General features: G+C 38.0%; 1 protein-coding gene across 1 annotated transcript in view; it reads right to left on the reverse strand.

Annotated features, from left to right (window-relative positions):
* Window positions 1-16,343, reverse strand: part of LOC106933741 (protein kinase C-binding protein NELL1-like) — a 234,328-nt gene that overhangs the window by 202,167 nt on the left and 15,818 nt on the right. The window contains exon 3 of the mRNA XM_088004458.1: window positions 2,170-2,320. Coding sequence (XP_087860584.1) covers window positions 2,170-2,320 — 151 coding nt within the window. The remainder of the gene's footprint in view (window positions 1-2,169; window positions 2,321-16,343) is intronic.

Consider the following 16,343-nt stretch of genomic DNA (forward strand, 5'->3'; position numbering starts at 1 on the left):
ACTCTTAATGAACTTGTAAAGTGATTGGAAGACAATCTTTTAAGATTAAGAGGAAGAAACACAAATTTCTAAAGAATTTTGAGCACCATTTTTCTTCCACAATACAATTAGGTAATGTTAAAGGGGTATGCCGCTTTTTTTTTTTAAAGGTTCTGTTATGTAAGCCACTTTTTAACTCTGTAATCACATTTCCAACAATGTTATGATGCTGACAGATTAGATTTACTCTAGAACTCATCAGAACCTATATCCAATACAAAGCCTGTAATCGATAGATAGTAATTCTATTATCATACAAAAAGTTTTCAATTTGAAAATGTCCCTTAACACAGATTTATATTTAAAGAGCATTTCATTTCTACACGTCTCTAAATGCAGATAATTGTAGAAATGCTGCTTGTACCCTATAGGCTTGCAGCCATAGCTTTGAACATAAAAAAGCTGAAATTTTAGTAATATGAAGTACTTTGCACCTTCTTAGATACCATCAGTTAACTGTTGTCAGAGCCCCACATTAATGAAGCACATTAGCTGAAAGTGCTGCTTTTTAACCCCTAGAACCCGACGGACCCACCGGTGGGTCCATCTGCCACGTGACCTCGGCTCGCTCTGTAAACAAAGGCTCCACGTGCCTTTAAATTTTTTTTATTTTTTATTATCCGCTAAAAGAGGCTTTGATCTTTCAAAAACTATTCCGCATAAAGGTTTTGCCCAAAATGTTAAGTTTAAATTTATTTATACCCACTGAGGGTGTAACACTCTAGAAGACCAGCTCCGTTCTTAAAGGTCTGTCCATCAGCATAGGGTCCGTCTGGTCAGCCATCATGTATGACTTTGATTTTGTCTTTATGCTCTGCAAACACAGCATACGAACTCATTCACAGACTCGCTGAGCTGCATGTCTTACAGAACTGTAGGCTTTTACCTTCAGAGGGTGAGATGAAAATCAATGTTGCCTGCCCTTTAAAACAATTCACAGCTGTGGAGTTTCTCAGGGGGCTGGAATGAGCTCACTGCTCCCGCTTTCATACGTCTTACAGCATGGAGTTCTGCAGTAACAATCCGTCCACTCCCTCAGTTTCTTTAAGACCCTGATTCACCAAAGAAGTCTTACAGATAGTATTCTCTCAAAAATAGGTATTTTCTGAACTGGATGTTTATGGTAGCTCATTATAAAATAGCACATTTTAGTTAGGCTTCCACACTTTTACTGATTCACGTCTATATATAGACCACGCAATGCAACACATTGTTTGGTAGTTCACAGCTTTGTTTTTTAGACTGAAAATATGAACTAGGCAACATTCAGCTCCGAGTGTAGACAAGCAACATGATTCCAGCCAATCAGCAATACAGTTTGACTTAGACTGACATTTATGTAAAGATGCATTCCACTTCACTTAAAGGTGAGTTATTATGCTTCCTTGAACAGGTTGGGATGTAATACATTTGTATTACATGTTTTGTACAAAACATTTAGATAAGCCCATTCTGAGCTACTTTCAGAATGAACTGTCCCTTTAAATCCAAATAAGCTGCTGCTTGCCACGCCCCACAACTCAACATTCACTCTTAGGTGAAAATAGCTGAAAAAGACACACAATTACACAAATGTACATATTTGAAACGCAGTAGAAGAGCCTCGTGCACAACCAACAAAAATGCAGCAGGTCGTTTCTGAATGGTAAATCACCAACAAAGCACTTGTCTTTTCCAGCATGTGCTGGTGGTAAAACAAGCTCACCAAACATTCTGGAACTTAGGTTGCTAGGTGATGGGTGACTCGCTGCTGTGGTTGCTAAGTAACGGGCTGGGTTTTGCTGGGGTTGCTAGGCGAGGGGCAGTGCCTGCTGATTTGTAACTTTACATTCTGGAGGTTTTTGAAACAACTCATTTTCCAAATGACACAAAAGAAAACATTAACTTATTGCCAAAAGACGTTTTTGTTTTTTTTTGCGGTTGGGCTGGTTTTAGAAGGAGTAGTTTCCCAAATGGAAGATTTGTTAATTTTGCATTATACGTCACCCTTAACATTTCAAAAAGCTTTAAGTAAGACAAGCGATACACTTTGAGTTCCATTGAAAATTAGCCCACTCTGTATTACATGCAAGATAATATTTTGGGAAAGGGAGCAGTGGGACAATAAGTAGAGGATAATGGATGGATTACCTGTGCTCTGACTCGTGGATTGAGAATATGACTCCCGATGTGGAGAACTTCTGCTGGATGGTGGCCAAGAAGGTGAATTCACTTTTACTCCTGAACAGTTGCACCACTCTTTCTGTGATGTGTGGTGGGGCGTGAACTGCCCTCCCAACATCTACAGGAATGAAATAAAATAAAGGTTAAACTCTTTTCACAGCCAGTGCACCGTCTTGCCCCCTCTGTGCTACTGTCACCAGTATGAGAAAACTATTACTGGGCTCACATGGCAAAATACACAGTGGCATTTTTACTCTTGCTCTTCTTTTCTGCAATACAAGTTTGTCTAGCATATTGTAAAAAGAAACATAAAATAAAACTGTCGGTGTGATGAATCTTCATGTGCCAATTTAGCAGCCTTAACATTTTTAAGTGGATTTGTGCATTTTTTTTCTTTTGTTCCAAATATGTATATGTTCTTCTTGGTAAAAAAAAAAAAAAAAGTTCAATTCGGTTATCCATAAGCTAACTAAACAATCAACTTTAGCAAAGTACGGCAATATGTAAAATATAGACAAATATCTCCATAATCTAATCTATCAAAATCTGGGAAACCTAAATAATCTTACACAGTTCTTTATGTTTTAAAGCCAAGCCCTGATATCTGATTTTAGTTTTAGATCAATAAGGCTAGGAGGCCGAGTCGTTTGTGTGAAACACTTCTGATTAAACATGCCCCTAATGATGATAATGATTACATTTGGGATCTGCTGCAAACTCATTAGAGCCAGATAATTTAATTAACCTGTTTTCAGAACATGCAAAACATCCAACAATGACATGGAAGGCCTGTCACAAAGACATTTTCCTGGGCGATAAATTTTCCCAGTAATTATTATGATAAGCGATAATATTGTTTTGAGACCATTTTCAAGTAATGCCAATGTTTGTCCCCTCAGAGACCAATCAACTTTAATTTTGTTAAAAGAACACTTAACACTGCAACTGGAAGATATTTTAAATATCCAAATAAAAACCACGGCCAGCAGAAAGCATAAGTAAATCATAAAATATTATCGGAATAGAAAATATTGAGCTCATTTTAATGCATCATGTGATTAATTGATTTACTGCGACAGACATGGGGAGGACTTGTGCACATGCAGAGTGGAGGGAACACGTGCCTGAAAGCCCAGAGCTGCAACTCCTGCGCTTCCACAATGCAAGCTTTACATGACAGTCAGTCCAGTGGAGAGAAGCCTGTAGTTGTCTGAAGCAAAGGGCTTTTAAATCTCCCCAGGGTGACAGCAGCCTGCCTGCCCTCACACTCAGCCTCCCCACTGTCACAGCCCAGTTGATGGAGAGTCACTTCTCCCAGCCGCCGACTCTTTTCCACATGCAGTCTCTCTGACCAGAGTCAGACATTAGATCATCCACTTTAATCGACATGGACACCAGCCCCGTTTTTACGGTGAGGATGCGGTCAGACCTCAGATTTCTTAACCTTCACCCAACTGACACATAAAACACCGCTGTCACAAGTCAAGGTCAACAGTCATGCACTGATTTAATTATAGTACATATGTACGTGTGAAGTTATTCCTTGTCACAGCCTTAATCAGTTCCAGCAAATTGAGGTAATGACTTCTATCCAATAAATGTTGGACATTAACGAACACAAAGTCCATTCTGTGTAAATCAGTTCCTCAGATCAACTGTTTAATCTCAGCGATTAGCTGATACAGCAGCAGAAGACCACACCAGGTGCCTCTTCTCTCTACCAACAGGAAACTGAGGCAGAAATCCACACAGGATCCACAAAACTGGGCAATAACCTATTGCTGTGATTTCAGCTGCAGCATTCAGATGCTTGAGGCTACAGCTAGGAGTTCAATGATGTGGAAGATTTGTTCCCTCTCTTTACTATTGTTTAAACACCAGCGGTGGACAGAAACAGAATACGTTTACTTGAAAACTTACGTACATTTTTGGGGGGACCTTGTGACTTTCAACTCCACTACGTTTCTAAAACGGTTGTAGTTACCTTCTCCACTTGGCTTGGCATAGCTTACTTTACTCTCAGTTAACAGTGTCGCTTTTACTAGGGAGAAGAAAAAGGTGAGGGGTTTTTCTACTTCTCCTTTGTTGGGTGAAGGAATGCCTTAAATAAAATAATGAAAATAGCTATAATTTTATTGCATTTTTATGCTCAAGTTTTTACAGGTGGTGTAGACTTTATAGTAAAGTGGTTGTCAATACAACTGATCATTTCAGCAAGTTACAAGGTTCTCCAAAAGCATTCAAAAATACAGCAATGTACTGATATTAGAAAATATAATTTGTACTTTTGACTAAGAATTTTCAAAAGTAAGCACTTCAGCACAATAACTTCAGGAAACTTTTGACCGAGCCATTTTTACTTGTAGTTGACTGATTTGACGAGTATCGATACTTTCTCCTCTTTCCTTTTATGGTGAAACGGGAAACATGTCAGGCACCCAACAAATCTACAGCAGCTGTGTGAGGTTGTCAATATCTCTAAGAAATCTTTCTGAAATGTGAAATCTCTGCAACCAAGTATTAGTGTACTTTTTCTAAAAGCAAAAAGAGCCCCAATCTAGCATTAGCATTGTGAGGTAGAAATATGGAATGACTTTATGCTGTGCAGGTTAATGTTTTCCCAGGTGAAGATGCATCAGCAGCCTGTTGCAGAAGGTCTAGTCTTCCATTTCATTTTGATTTGCTCAAAGCATTTCTCATATATGAAAGCTTTCCCCAGAATCAGTAAAAGTCTGTGCTGCTTAATGCAAGTATTTCTGGCACTTTTTATACATCTGTTATAATAAGCGCCTCTCATGGGTAACCATGCCAACAGGGAACTTGTTTACATGTAGGTACAGCTGATGGAAGCTCCCAAAGTTCATCCAGTGCCCTGAATAACACCTCATGTCTGAGGATTGGAAGTGAATATGTACAAAATGTAATGCAACATGGAAAAGCAGAAGAAACAGCTAATTTCAACTACCTGCAGTGGCAATTAGCTCTTCTTCACCTTCTTTGGTTTCTTCAGTTCCTTATTAGGACTGAAAGAAAAGGTCACAGTTGCGTGCTGCAACAGCCAGTATATATTCTGGATATATAGATGGTTATATACAGTATTTGTCTCCAAGCCTAACATCCATTGATGAAAAGCAATTATAGAATACAGTATTGACATTTCAAGAAAAAGATGAGGTAATAATTTTAGAAGCCAAGGATTTTTTTTTCCAGAAAAAAAAACAGTTTTAATTAAAGGATAGAGTTATATCAGTAACTTTAATGCAACACAAGTTGATTTTCAAATTCTAAACTTTACTAAAAATGTATATTCCTATGATACTGTACACCGAGACAGTTCTACCGCACTAGAAACTGTAAAAAAAAAAGAAAAGAAAAAAAGGGAAGCATTAAACCAATTCATTTATCATTTCTGTCTGAATCCCCAACACTGCAGTGATGATGAGGAGCGATGAAATGGTGGGATCCTTAAAGCCTGTGCTGCATACATTACTCTCAGGTTCTTGTCGACATCAACAAAACCATTTACAGTGACAGGGGGAACAGGTAGAGTGGGATGGTTTGTCACCCAGCAGTCAGGTTGAAGTTTAGCGTAGCAGGCAGCAGCCAGCTGTCGCCCCCCTCCTTTTCCCCATGTTACAGCTCATCACTTTAATCAGAAGCCTGGCGCTTCCTCCCCCAGCCTGGCAAAGTCTCACACATGTCCCTTTAAGTGGCAGCGAGGAAGAGGAGCTAGACGGAAGTCCAGAGAGCCTTCACTCACCAAAGCTGCAGCAAGGCAAGTCTCTGAGGACTTGAGTCCGATTTGATATGGAAAACTAGTGTGACCATGTTGCTACCAGATAAGCACATTACTGCATAATGCTTCAGTCTTTGCCACAGGCACACAGCAGATCAAGGCTGAATTTTCTTCAGGAGTCCAAAGTCCAACATCCAAGAACTTGCAAGAAAATGTCTCATTCTGCCGCTCACTCAGAGAAAACACATGGACTGTGTGTACTGATGTTTGCAGCTAATATCACAAGATACTGAAGTCAAAGATTGTCATACATACACTGCAAAACAAAATCTTACTAAGTATTTGATTTCTAGTGCAAATATCTTAGAACACTTGAAATAAGACAAAACTAACTTACAAGTAACTTCAGGAAGATGTAGGAGTTTGTTTTAAGTAAATAAAAAATAGTTATATAGTCTACAGACATGTTGTGAAGATAAATACCTGGATGACTTAAAATTTTAATCACTTTGAATAATAAACTGAACTTAACATTATCTGATAACTGGGGTCTATTTGTAACATAGGTTGTTTTTTTGTAACAGATTGAGATGATGTGTTGTGAATTGTCGTTATATAAAGAGCAATTAACTGAATCAAACACATTCTGCTTATTTTTTGCCGTATGATTTTTATGAAGCGGTACCGTAATTTCTGGACTACGCGAGTAATTTTACTTTAGTATAACCTAATGTTTTCTTGTGTAATACTTTAAGGTAATCATACTATCAAATGTCCTAATAGCTTAAGATGTAAAAAGAACCGATTAGTCAAAGCTTAGAAACAATGTTCTACTTTAGTTTGATAACTAAAATAAACAATAAAAATCATGAAATAATATCTTCAGGATAAAACAATCCTACCACATAAATAGATCATTTGTTAGCATAGTTTAGCTGTATTTTATTTTGAAATTCTAATGATTAATGCCTGTCTGTCTTATTCACTAGCAAGTACAAATAATCTGTTGTGAAAGAACCATCATCCAGTCAGTAACAAAAAAAATGCTTCCAAAAACACACAAGGCCTTGAAGCAGTGTGATTCAAAAAGTCCCACACCAACTAAATTTCATCGGCCGATCCCTTATTTTTCCATCCGTGATTGAAGCCAGTCATTTCTCCCACATTTTCAGCCCTCCAGTCATCTGCACATCCACAGCAGGCCATCCAGTCATCCATCCAGCACCCTGTCCCTGAGGAGCTAGCCTGTTTTTGGCTGCTCTAGGCAGGTCTGCACTGGTGAGTAACGGAAAGAGACCGGACTGCTGAAGTAGGCTTGGACTGGAGTTGAGGATAAAGAACTGACACGTGATAAAGAAAGAAGAAGAGAAACACACATGGCTCACCAGGACTGGAGGCAATGTTTAGAACAAAGTCCACAACAAACACTTTGACTTCATCAGAGCTGAATCAGAGAAGGAGAAGGATTTTCTGAGATTAAAATTACACACAGAGAGCTTTAAACTTAGAAACGTAGGAGCTGAGACATGTTACTGTTAAATAAATAAATTAACATGCTTATTGGTGTGAGAGGGGGAAAAAAGCTTCAAATGTAAAGAAATGCTAAATACTAATTCAAACCAGCAGTGCAGCTGAGAGGGAACAGTGTTTGTACAAACAAAGAGGGAGAATACACTTTGATGCACATGAAGGATGCTGGAAGTGCATGTCAAGCAACCTCCAAACAGTTGTGCTCTCAGCAAGCATCTCCTAAGTTAACTTGGCTTGTGTTTGAAGAGCTCCTCAGCTGCTGAAAAATTCATAAAACCAAATCAATAAAACATTAATGATACTTTTTCAACCTCTCCTTCCCCTTTGTAAGAAGATAAGCTGACAGCAAACATTCAAAACCCTATATTTTCCATCCTGTTGGTTACCGGTGTGATGTCATGTGTCACGCATCTAATGAGGCCGGCCACAGATGGCAGTCTGAGTGTGTAGCTTCTGACCGAGGTAATAACCCTTTATCACACACCATCAGACTGAGTGCACTTTGATTACTGTAAATAACGATGAAACTCAGAAATAAAGACCATCCATATGAGGGCGAGTCGCCGGCTGTCACTTAAAGGACCATAATGTAGAGCACTGACAGATTTCTACACCGCAAATATTTGATGTTGGTCAGAGTGATGAAGATTTCCTTCAGGGGCCTCCAACATTTGCATGTGATATTTCTAATACACTCCACACATAAGCACAGCAAGGACCTGATCCCAACGGTAACCTGTTTGCACAGAGGTCTGTTGCTGAATGGGTTACAAGATAGAAGAAAAGAGGATTCTTTATCGTCGAACTCATTTTTATTTTGGGCCGTATCAAAAATCTGAGTGTTCTTAAAAGGGTTGGTTGTGTCAGAATCTACTGATAAAACCCATTAAACTGCTAAAATATAAATAAATAGCTGTTTTATTTCAGCATTCAATAAATGTTTCTTGAAATGAAACGAAGTCAAACATCTTTTCACACTGATCAGTCCAGCCAGGATTTTATGATTGTTTTTGTGATTTCTTTGCAACTGAAATCACAGATTTTTGATTTATTTAATAATGCCGTTATGAGAGACAACCAGCGTTAAATATGACGTATATAATTTATTAGGCTTTTGACACTGTAAAAAGCCACCATGCTGCTGATTTTACCACCGTTTCTGTGCTTCAGTTAGGCTCCAGACAATCATGCCCTTCGTCACCATCACATCACCAACCTCCTCCACGCTCCCCAAATATCGGACCAATACCAATATGTTAAGAAATTACTAATATAACCCAATATGATCATCAAGCCAATACATTGTGCATCCCTATATGCTACTGAATAGCAACAAATCATAGTTTGATGAGATAAAACTGGCCAACTTTTTTCTTATTCCATGCGTAACGTTTGCTCGACAGTCTTGAGCTTAAAGCTCAATGCTCTATGAACTTTGACTGGGCATTGACAAAAACAATCCACTGAAAAAGAAGCGTATGCAGTTACAGTCTAAATAGAGAGTTAATGTTTTAGAAAAATGTTCAAATCAAAATTACAAAATACAAATAAAATATGCGAGCGATAGGATCCGATTAGATTTATGTCATTTTATGTGAAAGCTAAGACAAATGAGAGCATTAAATACATTTTAGGTTACAAATGTGAGGTGATGACATAATCAATATGCAGATTTGTGAGTGATGTCATGATCTGAATACGAATTTTTCAACTTTATTTTAGCCAAAATATGATTAAAGAATGAAAACTTGTTCATTGTGGACTTTGAACTTTCCCTTTGGTAGCTGGTGAAGTATGAACATAATTTAATTCATTATTTTAACGTGTTCAACTGAATTTAGAACTATATATCCATGTATAAAGCCAGGAAACGTTCTGGATCCTCTTCTGCAATTCTGCCAAATTGTCATTTTATTCATTGTACATCATTTTACCTGCAGTGTGTGGATGAGAAATGTCAGCCATACTGCTGATCTGGTTATGCAATGATGAAATAAGTATTTTAAAATTTCCCCTCCACTCCAGATCCTACGCTGCGTATTTCATACTGAGCAGAAACACAGCTCACCTAATTGTTTTAGTTGAGCAGCTCTGTCTTCCTTGGAGTTTCTGAATCTTGCCTCTGTCTTTCATCTTCCTACAATTGCTTTTTTTTTGCTTCATGTCAGCTTTTTACTCATTTATGGTTTTGTAATGAAACAGCTCTTGGATTAAAGCACCGCAAAAGGAGAAGTAATCGCAAATCCATGTAGAGAAGGGGAAGCTTGGCACTTCATATTTTGCAGCCTGTGAGCAAGCTGTTTAATGTCACGCCCATATGCAATATGTCAGGCATTATTGCAGGTATTAGCTATGTGCCTCTGGGCCGTGACAGATATTTTCTGGGTGAGAGGCGAGATGCCCTTGGGTGACCACTGGTTGTATTATCTCTTTGTATGCGTATGTGTGTGTGTTCGCTGTGTGTCCCATCGCGATCGTATCTCTCAAATCTGCTCAGCATGCTGCCCACATGCACCACTTGTTTGCTCCACTCCAATTGTCTTTTTTTTACTCTCTCTTCCTTATTTAAAAGCAAAAAGAAAACGCAGTAGAGGTAAAACATTTTGCTGTTAATCTTGTTGCAGTTTGTAAATTCATGTAAAATTATGGCCATCGATGCCAACGTGCATGATTAACAATTTTAATGAGTTGATATTACACATTGCAGATTAATCAAACCAGCCATTTTGACGTTAAAAGCCAAAATAGGTTCACATGCACAAATTACACTGATCACTCAGGATGAGCGACTGTCGCTTCAGTGCAAAAACTCCACCGGGAATGGATGGAGATGGATGTTCTTAAATTAATGTTTAGAACAATACGACTTCCTGAAAGTAAAAACCTGGAAAACTGAGAATTTTCCAGAATCTTCAGAAAACTGCTTAGTTCACTACTTTTAAAAATTGTGGAGCCCTTATTATCTTAGGTCAACATTTAGCTACTTTTATAAACTGTGGAGTATTTATTACTTTAGACCAACATTTAGCTTTATACTTTTAATATCAGAGCAAGACCTAGAAAACCTCCTGTTAGTTTACAAATCTAGAACAAACTTAAAACCATCTACTTAACAACCGTGAACAAGAATCAAACATGGGGAACCAACATTTAGTTTTATCAGAACAAGAATTCAGAGAAACCACTACTTCATCTTAACAAATGTGTAGTTTTATACTTTTACCTTTTTGTCTTTTTCTTGTATTTTTTATGTAATTAATATAAAGCACTTTGAACCGACTTGTTCCTGAAAATGTATTATATAAATAAAATTACCTCACTCAAACAGGTTTGAGTGAGGTAATTTTATTCAAATTATTGTCTCAGTAAAATGTTTGAGACAATAAAACATTTTCTCAAACCGTTTTTGAAAATGTGCATACAGTGGCAGTTTGGTCTGGGTGATATGGGTAGATGCCCAGGGCGGCAGCAGAAAGAGGTGGGCCAAGAAGTAGAAAATAAAATACATCTCAGTCAGTTGTCCCCTGAAAAAGTTTGCTACTACTTGTATGCAGGTGTAATGCAGCAAGTCCCCCTTAGTTACATTTTAGTACATGCTTTCTGCCACAAAGAACCCCTAAAAAACAAATAAGTGCTTGTTTTTAACTAGCTGGAGAGCAGTAGAAAGAGGAGCTTGAACCACAACTCCATGCATATTTATATTTCAATCTTACAAAGTAAGGCATAGTGATTAACCGAGATCAACTGAACATCGAAATTGATTTTTGAAATCAGCAGAATTGGCAAAAATGCAAAGGACGTCACCCAAAGACTCATTCTTCTAGCTTTCTCCAGAGCACGGCTAATTGAGATAAACAGCTAAGAAAGCAGATGGCTAGATGAAGAGCTGGTTGGTGAGGCTGTTGATTTCGTTCAACACTCAGTGTTTGGCTGTTTGTCAGGAGGAGCAGTATGAACACGGTGAGGAGGTAATTAAGCTTGGCTGAGTTGCGTTACGTGAGGCTTTATGTACAAGCTCCCTTGTATTTATACAGACGTTCCAGCTATACAGATGTAAACTCCTCCAGAGATAGCCTCAGTCCCAGCAGAGGGTCTACCGCAGGCCTGGCAGATACTGATACAGCTGCTCAAAGCTCTTAGCACTCAAACATATTACCTCGCATCTCATTTCCACCCGCCCCTCCTATTTGGGTTGGTGTTTAGCAGAAATACGAGTGTCTGAATTCTGTATGCATCTGTACAATATGTGCACCAGTAGCCAGCTGTGATGTTAAAGCCTTCCCACAGCAGAGATGGGTTGTGTAGCACTATAGAGGGGTGGAGCAGATTGAATCTCAGCCTTGAGAGTTTTTAGCAAAACACACACAGAGACATATAAATGCTTTGAAAAAGAGAGGGGAGACCCACAGGCGCTGGATATAAACAGCATGAAAATGTAACTCTTAAGCTTATATTAAAACTGAGATTGGTAACTTGATATAAATAACCCCTCGTGGTTTCTGAAACTCTCTTCATGACTCGGGTGGAGGGGGAAAAAACAGGAAGATTCAAGATTTTATCACCAGTGCCAATCACAGCCTCCGAGATGAGATCAGAGGTAGATTGATGTCACTTCAAAGACTCTGGAGCTGCAACTGGTGCAAGCAAGTGGCTGAAAGTCATTTTTCAAGCTCAAGTAAAAATGCTTGTGATATTAAATGCATGCATTTCTGCTTTACAGCAAAATACTTCCTTCCAAAGTCAGCATGTTCATTATAAAAGCCGTTCATTTCAGCTGCAGTCTTCGGTCATTTATGATGCAATCCATGTTAATTGTAATTTTTTTTAATTCCTTCCAAATGTAGGCATCATTGACGCGTCTATGTTAGATCTGCATATGGCCAAAGCCATTTCTAGGTGGGATAAGTTGGATATAAAATGTCACTCTTTGGTTTGTGGAACAGAACTTTAAATGTTTTTTGCCATCTTTTCACAAAACTGGAAATGTTCAGAGTTCGGTCCTGTAGGGAATCAAACCAACAATGCATTTTCAATATAAATAACCCCTCGTGGTTTCTGAAACTCTCTTCATGACTCGGGTGGAGGGGGAAAAAACAGGAAGATTCAAGATTTTATCACCAGTGCCAATCACAGCCTCCGAGATGAGATCAGAGGTAGATTGATGTCACTTCAAAGACTCTGGAGCTGCAACTGGTGCAAGCAAGTGGCTGAAAGTCATTTTTCAAGCTCAAGTAAAAATGCTTGTGATATTAAATGCATGCATTTCTGCTTTACAGCAAAATACTTCCTTCCAAAGTCAGCATGTTCATTATAAAAGCCGTTCATTTCAGCTGCAGTCTTCGGTCATTTATGATGCAATCCATGTTAATTGTAATTTTTTTTAATTCCTTCCAAATGTAGGCATCATTGACGCGTCTATGTTAGATCTGCATATGGCCAAAGCCATTTCTAGGTGGGATAAGTTGGATATAAAATGTCACTCTTTGGTTTGTGGAACAGAACTTTAAATGTTTTTTGCCATCTTTTCACAAAACTGGAAATGTTCAGAGTTCGGTCCTGTAGGGAATCAAACCAACAATGCATTTTCAATTGGTAAAATCACATTTTACATTGTAATCCAGTTTGATTAAAGCTTTTAGAATAAACCAATTTAAATACTCGGGTCTATTTTTGATTTTCCTTTCTGCTACAGACAAAAGAATAAAGAAACATCACATTCTCTCCATATCTTAAAGCCATTCAAGCAGTTAGGCCACTATCTAAAAACATAACAGTCCTGTTAGCGAACAAACAGAATAATACTTCACCAAAAAACAAAGAGGCATGGCAGAACAAACACACACATTCCTGTTCTCTCTTATCTGAGCAAATGGGACATCAATTCACACAGAGGCAAAGCAGAAAGGAGGCAGCTCATCAAATATGGACTGCTAGTGTAAAGTAGCTGCTGTGTGTGGAGCAATATCTCTATGTGCGCTGCGAAAACCTGTCAGCAGCAGATTATTCACGCGGGACGCCATTTGGAGGCGAAGCCACAGAGTTCAGTGACTCTAGCTGCGCTGCAGTTGATTATGAAGTGAGAAACAATGAATTATTACAACAAATGGTGCTCCAGATGTTGCCTCTGTCTTCATGACAAACACTGTGCCTTGTCGAGCGTAGATGAGTGAACTTAACGTAACGCGAGGCTGAAAAATCTCTGGCTTTTCTCTGCTGTGAGGTGAAGTCGGGTGCAGCTTCCCTCCTCTGAATAAATGCTAATTATGACACATTATCTTGGCTCGCTCGTCTAATATTACTTTTGGACAGTCTCTTTGGAAAAATCTCTTAAAGTTTTACTTATTGTCTTTAAAAGGTAAAAAAGTGAGTTGAAAACCAAGTTATGTACAACTTAAAGTGGGCGATTCTTGTGCAAAACACTAAATCACATTTAAAACTTGGGATCAGTGCTTCCACTTTGTCCGAGTAGGTTGAAGGTGTTGCTTTATGTTTGGATAGATCATCTCCAACTGCTTGCTTCAGGATTTAAAAGCTTTTATACCCCCTACGCATGTTACTGGCAATAGATACAGCAATAACAGAATATCTCTTATTATAGGATATTTTAATTTAACACCAACAATCAAGGTTCCATATCTTTCCACACAGTTGAATGACTAAGTCTGTTTCCAAGCAAGGGTTAATATTCTTCCTCCAATAAATGCATGATTGTATAAGCTGTTCAAATTGTAAAAGTAAATATTTAATCCATTGTTTTACTTTCCATAATATAGAAATATTATTTATAGGCTTTGAATTATGTAAAAAACGTTAGAAAAACAAAAAACAGTGGATGTTGTTCTTTGGTGTTCAAGCTACTGATTGAGATTTAAAAAAAAAACAGCATGAATAAAATACATCATGAATGTTTCATCTTATTTTTACTAAACTGAATCAAATTATTTTCTGAGTCATTAAAAATAATATATGGATATACTTGCGTGGCAGATTTATTCTTCATGCTGAGGAACTGAGTAACACACTAAGTGTTTGTGGCAGCTGAATGCACCGCCTCCGTTTCTTTTTAAACCATTTCTCAATTTCAGCTCTTGTGCCTTCAAGACATGAATGTAACCCATGAAAAGCCCAAAGACAAGAAGAGGAGTAGATTTTCTTCCTGTTTTTAGGTACGTCGCTTCCTCCTTTGACCCAGACTAAAGAAAATGACAGCTTGAAGCAAAAAGCAGCCGCTGCACACATTTATTTCTGTTTCTTAATTTTTAATCTTTGCGTCTTTGATCTTACACTGCCAGCATTTGTTGTGTGATCCTTCTGGGCACCGAGGTGTGAAACAGTGTGGCAGGTAAAATATGCACTTCAAGTCCTAAATAACAAAATCCAAACTTCTTCAAACCAGCACTCCATGTATTAAACACACTCACAAGTTCATTAGATACAATTCATAAATAAAATCCTCTTAGAAAGTCAAACTGAACTTGTTTCTGTTTGGGCGTCTCTCGTTTGCGAGAGGCTTGACGCCAAGCTGTTAGCTGGACACGTCTTAGTGCTCACTTAAAATGAATATTTATACCAACTCTAATGTTTATCCTTTGGATAACAGGTTTGTTTTTTTGTTTTGTTTTTTTTTTAGCTGCAAGAATCTGTAAATCCAGCCGGATCTGTTAGAGCTAACCATAGAGATGACAAAGCAGCGGATCTGCTGAAAAATATGCGCACGTTTAAAAATTTAACCCCGTAGCTGAGATTAAAGCAGAGGAGAAAACGGCCATGCATTGGCCAGAACTGGTTACCATAAAAACTCTAAAACTACAGAAAAACTGTATTTCATCACCAAGACAAAACTGTTTTTTATTGCTTACAAAAACTGAAATATCATCAAATCAAGTTGCAGCTTGATTTGTTTCACCATAAAAGTCAATGGTATTCATGTTCAAAGCCATTTTTTATTATTAACTAAGCACAAATGATAAAGTTAATATTTATTTCATAATCCTAAATTTTGTGCTTTGGAAAAGATGGAGATCTTTATATTAAAATGTTCATATCTGTATAACTAAAAGGTAAATCCTGCTAATCTTATTTTAATACATTGTTGTCACCTTCTTGAAGATTTAATCCATAAAACATTTGACGAGTTTCTTTCAAAAGGGTGATGAAATGCTGATTTATTTTTAATGCAATGCTTGAACAATTTTAACAGGATGATTCAATAACCAGACATCCACACAAAAGACAAAGCTGTTGCACTACAAACTAGAGTTTACTTTCCTTATTTCAAAATGTTTTCATTAACTTTAAACCATGCAGAACATTTTATCATTCAAACCTGACCTCTACCTTTGACTACTGAAGAGGAAGTTTATCTTCTCCCAAAGCCGCTTAGACCTTCATCTGTACTTTAAACACAGAAAAATCAGGACGACTAATCTGGTGGGGTGTTGGCATGGCGACACAGACACCCTCTGCATTTGTTGCATGCTTCTGCTCAAGTTTAAAGCTCGTCAATGACATCTTTTGCTTTTAAGTTGCCATGGCTCTGTCTGGCGCCCGGTAAATTAATAGTCATTTGCAGCAATGGTGGTGTCAGGGTTGTCTTGACAACCAGGTTTTTGGACTCTGGTGGAAAATTTCATGAAATTTCCACCAATTTTCCACCAGGTGGAAAAACCACGTCCACCTGTAGGAAACCGGTTCTGCATTGTGTTAGTTAGGAAGCAGTAGAGATTCATGACTTTAAGCAACACTCCTGAGTAAGATTCCTCTGCTCAGTTATTTAAACAAACTTCAGGACCTGGAATGCATATTTATAACACCATAAAGCACAAAGACTTTAATCCTTGATTGTCAGCAGCTACCCAGTAGAAAGTATCTTCTA

This window comes from Poecilia mexicana, unplaced genomic scaffold (genome assembly GCF_051168715.1).
Source record: "Poecilia mexicana isolate PSO_F unplaced genomic scaffold, ASM5116871v1 scaffold_3, whole genome shotgun sequence".
NCBI lineage: Eukaryota > Metazoa > Chordata > Actinopteri > Cyprinodontiformes > Poeciliidae > Poecilia > Poecilia mexicana.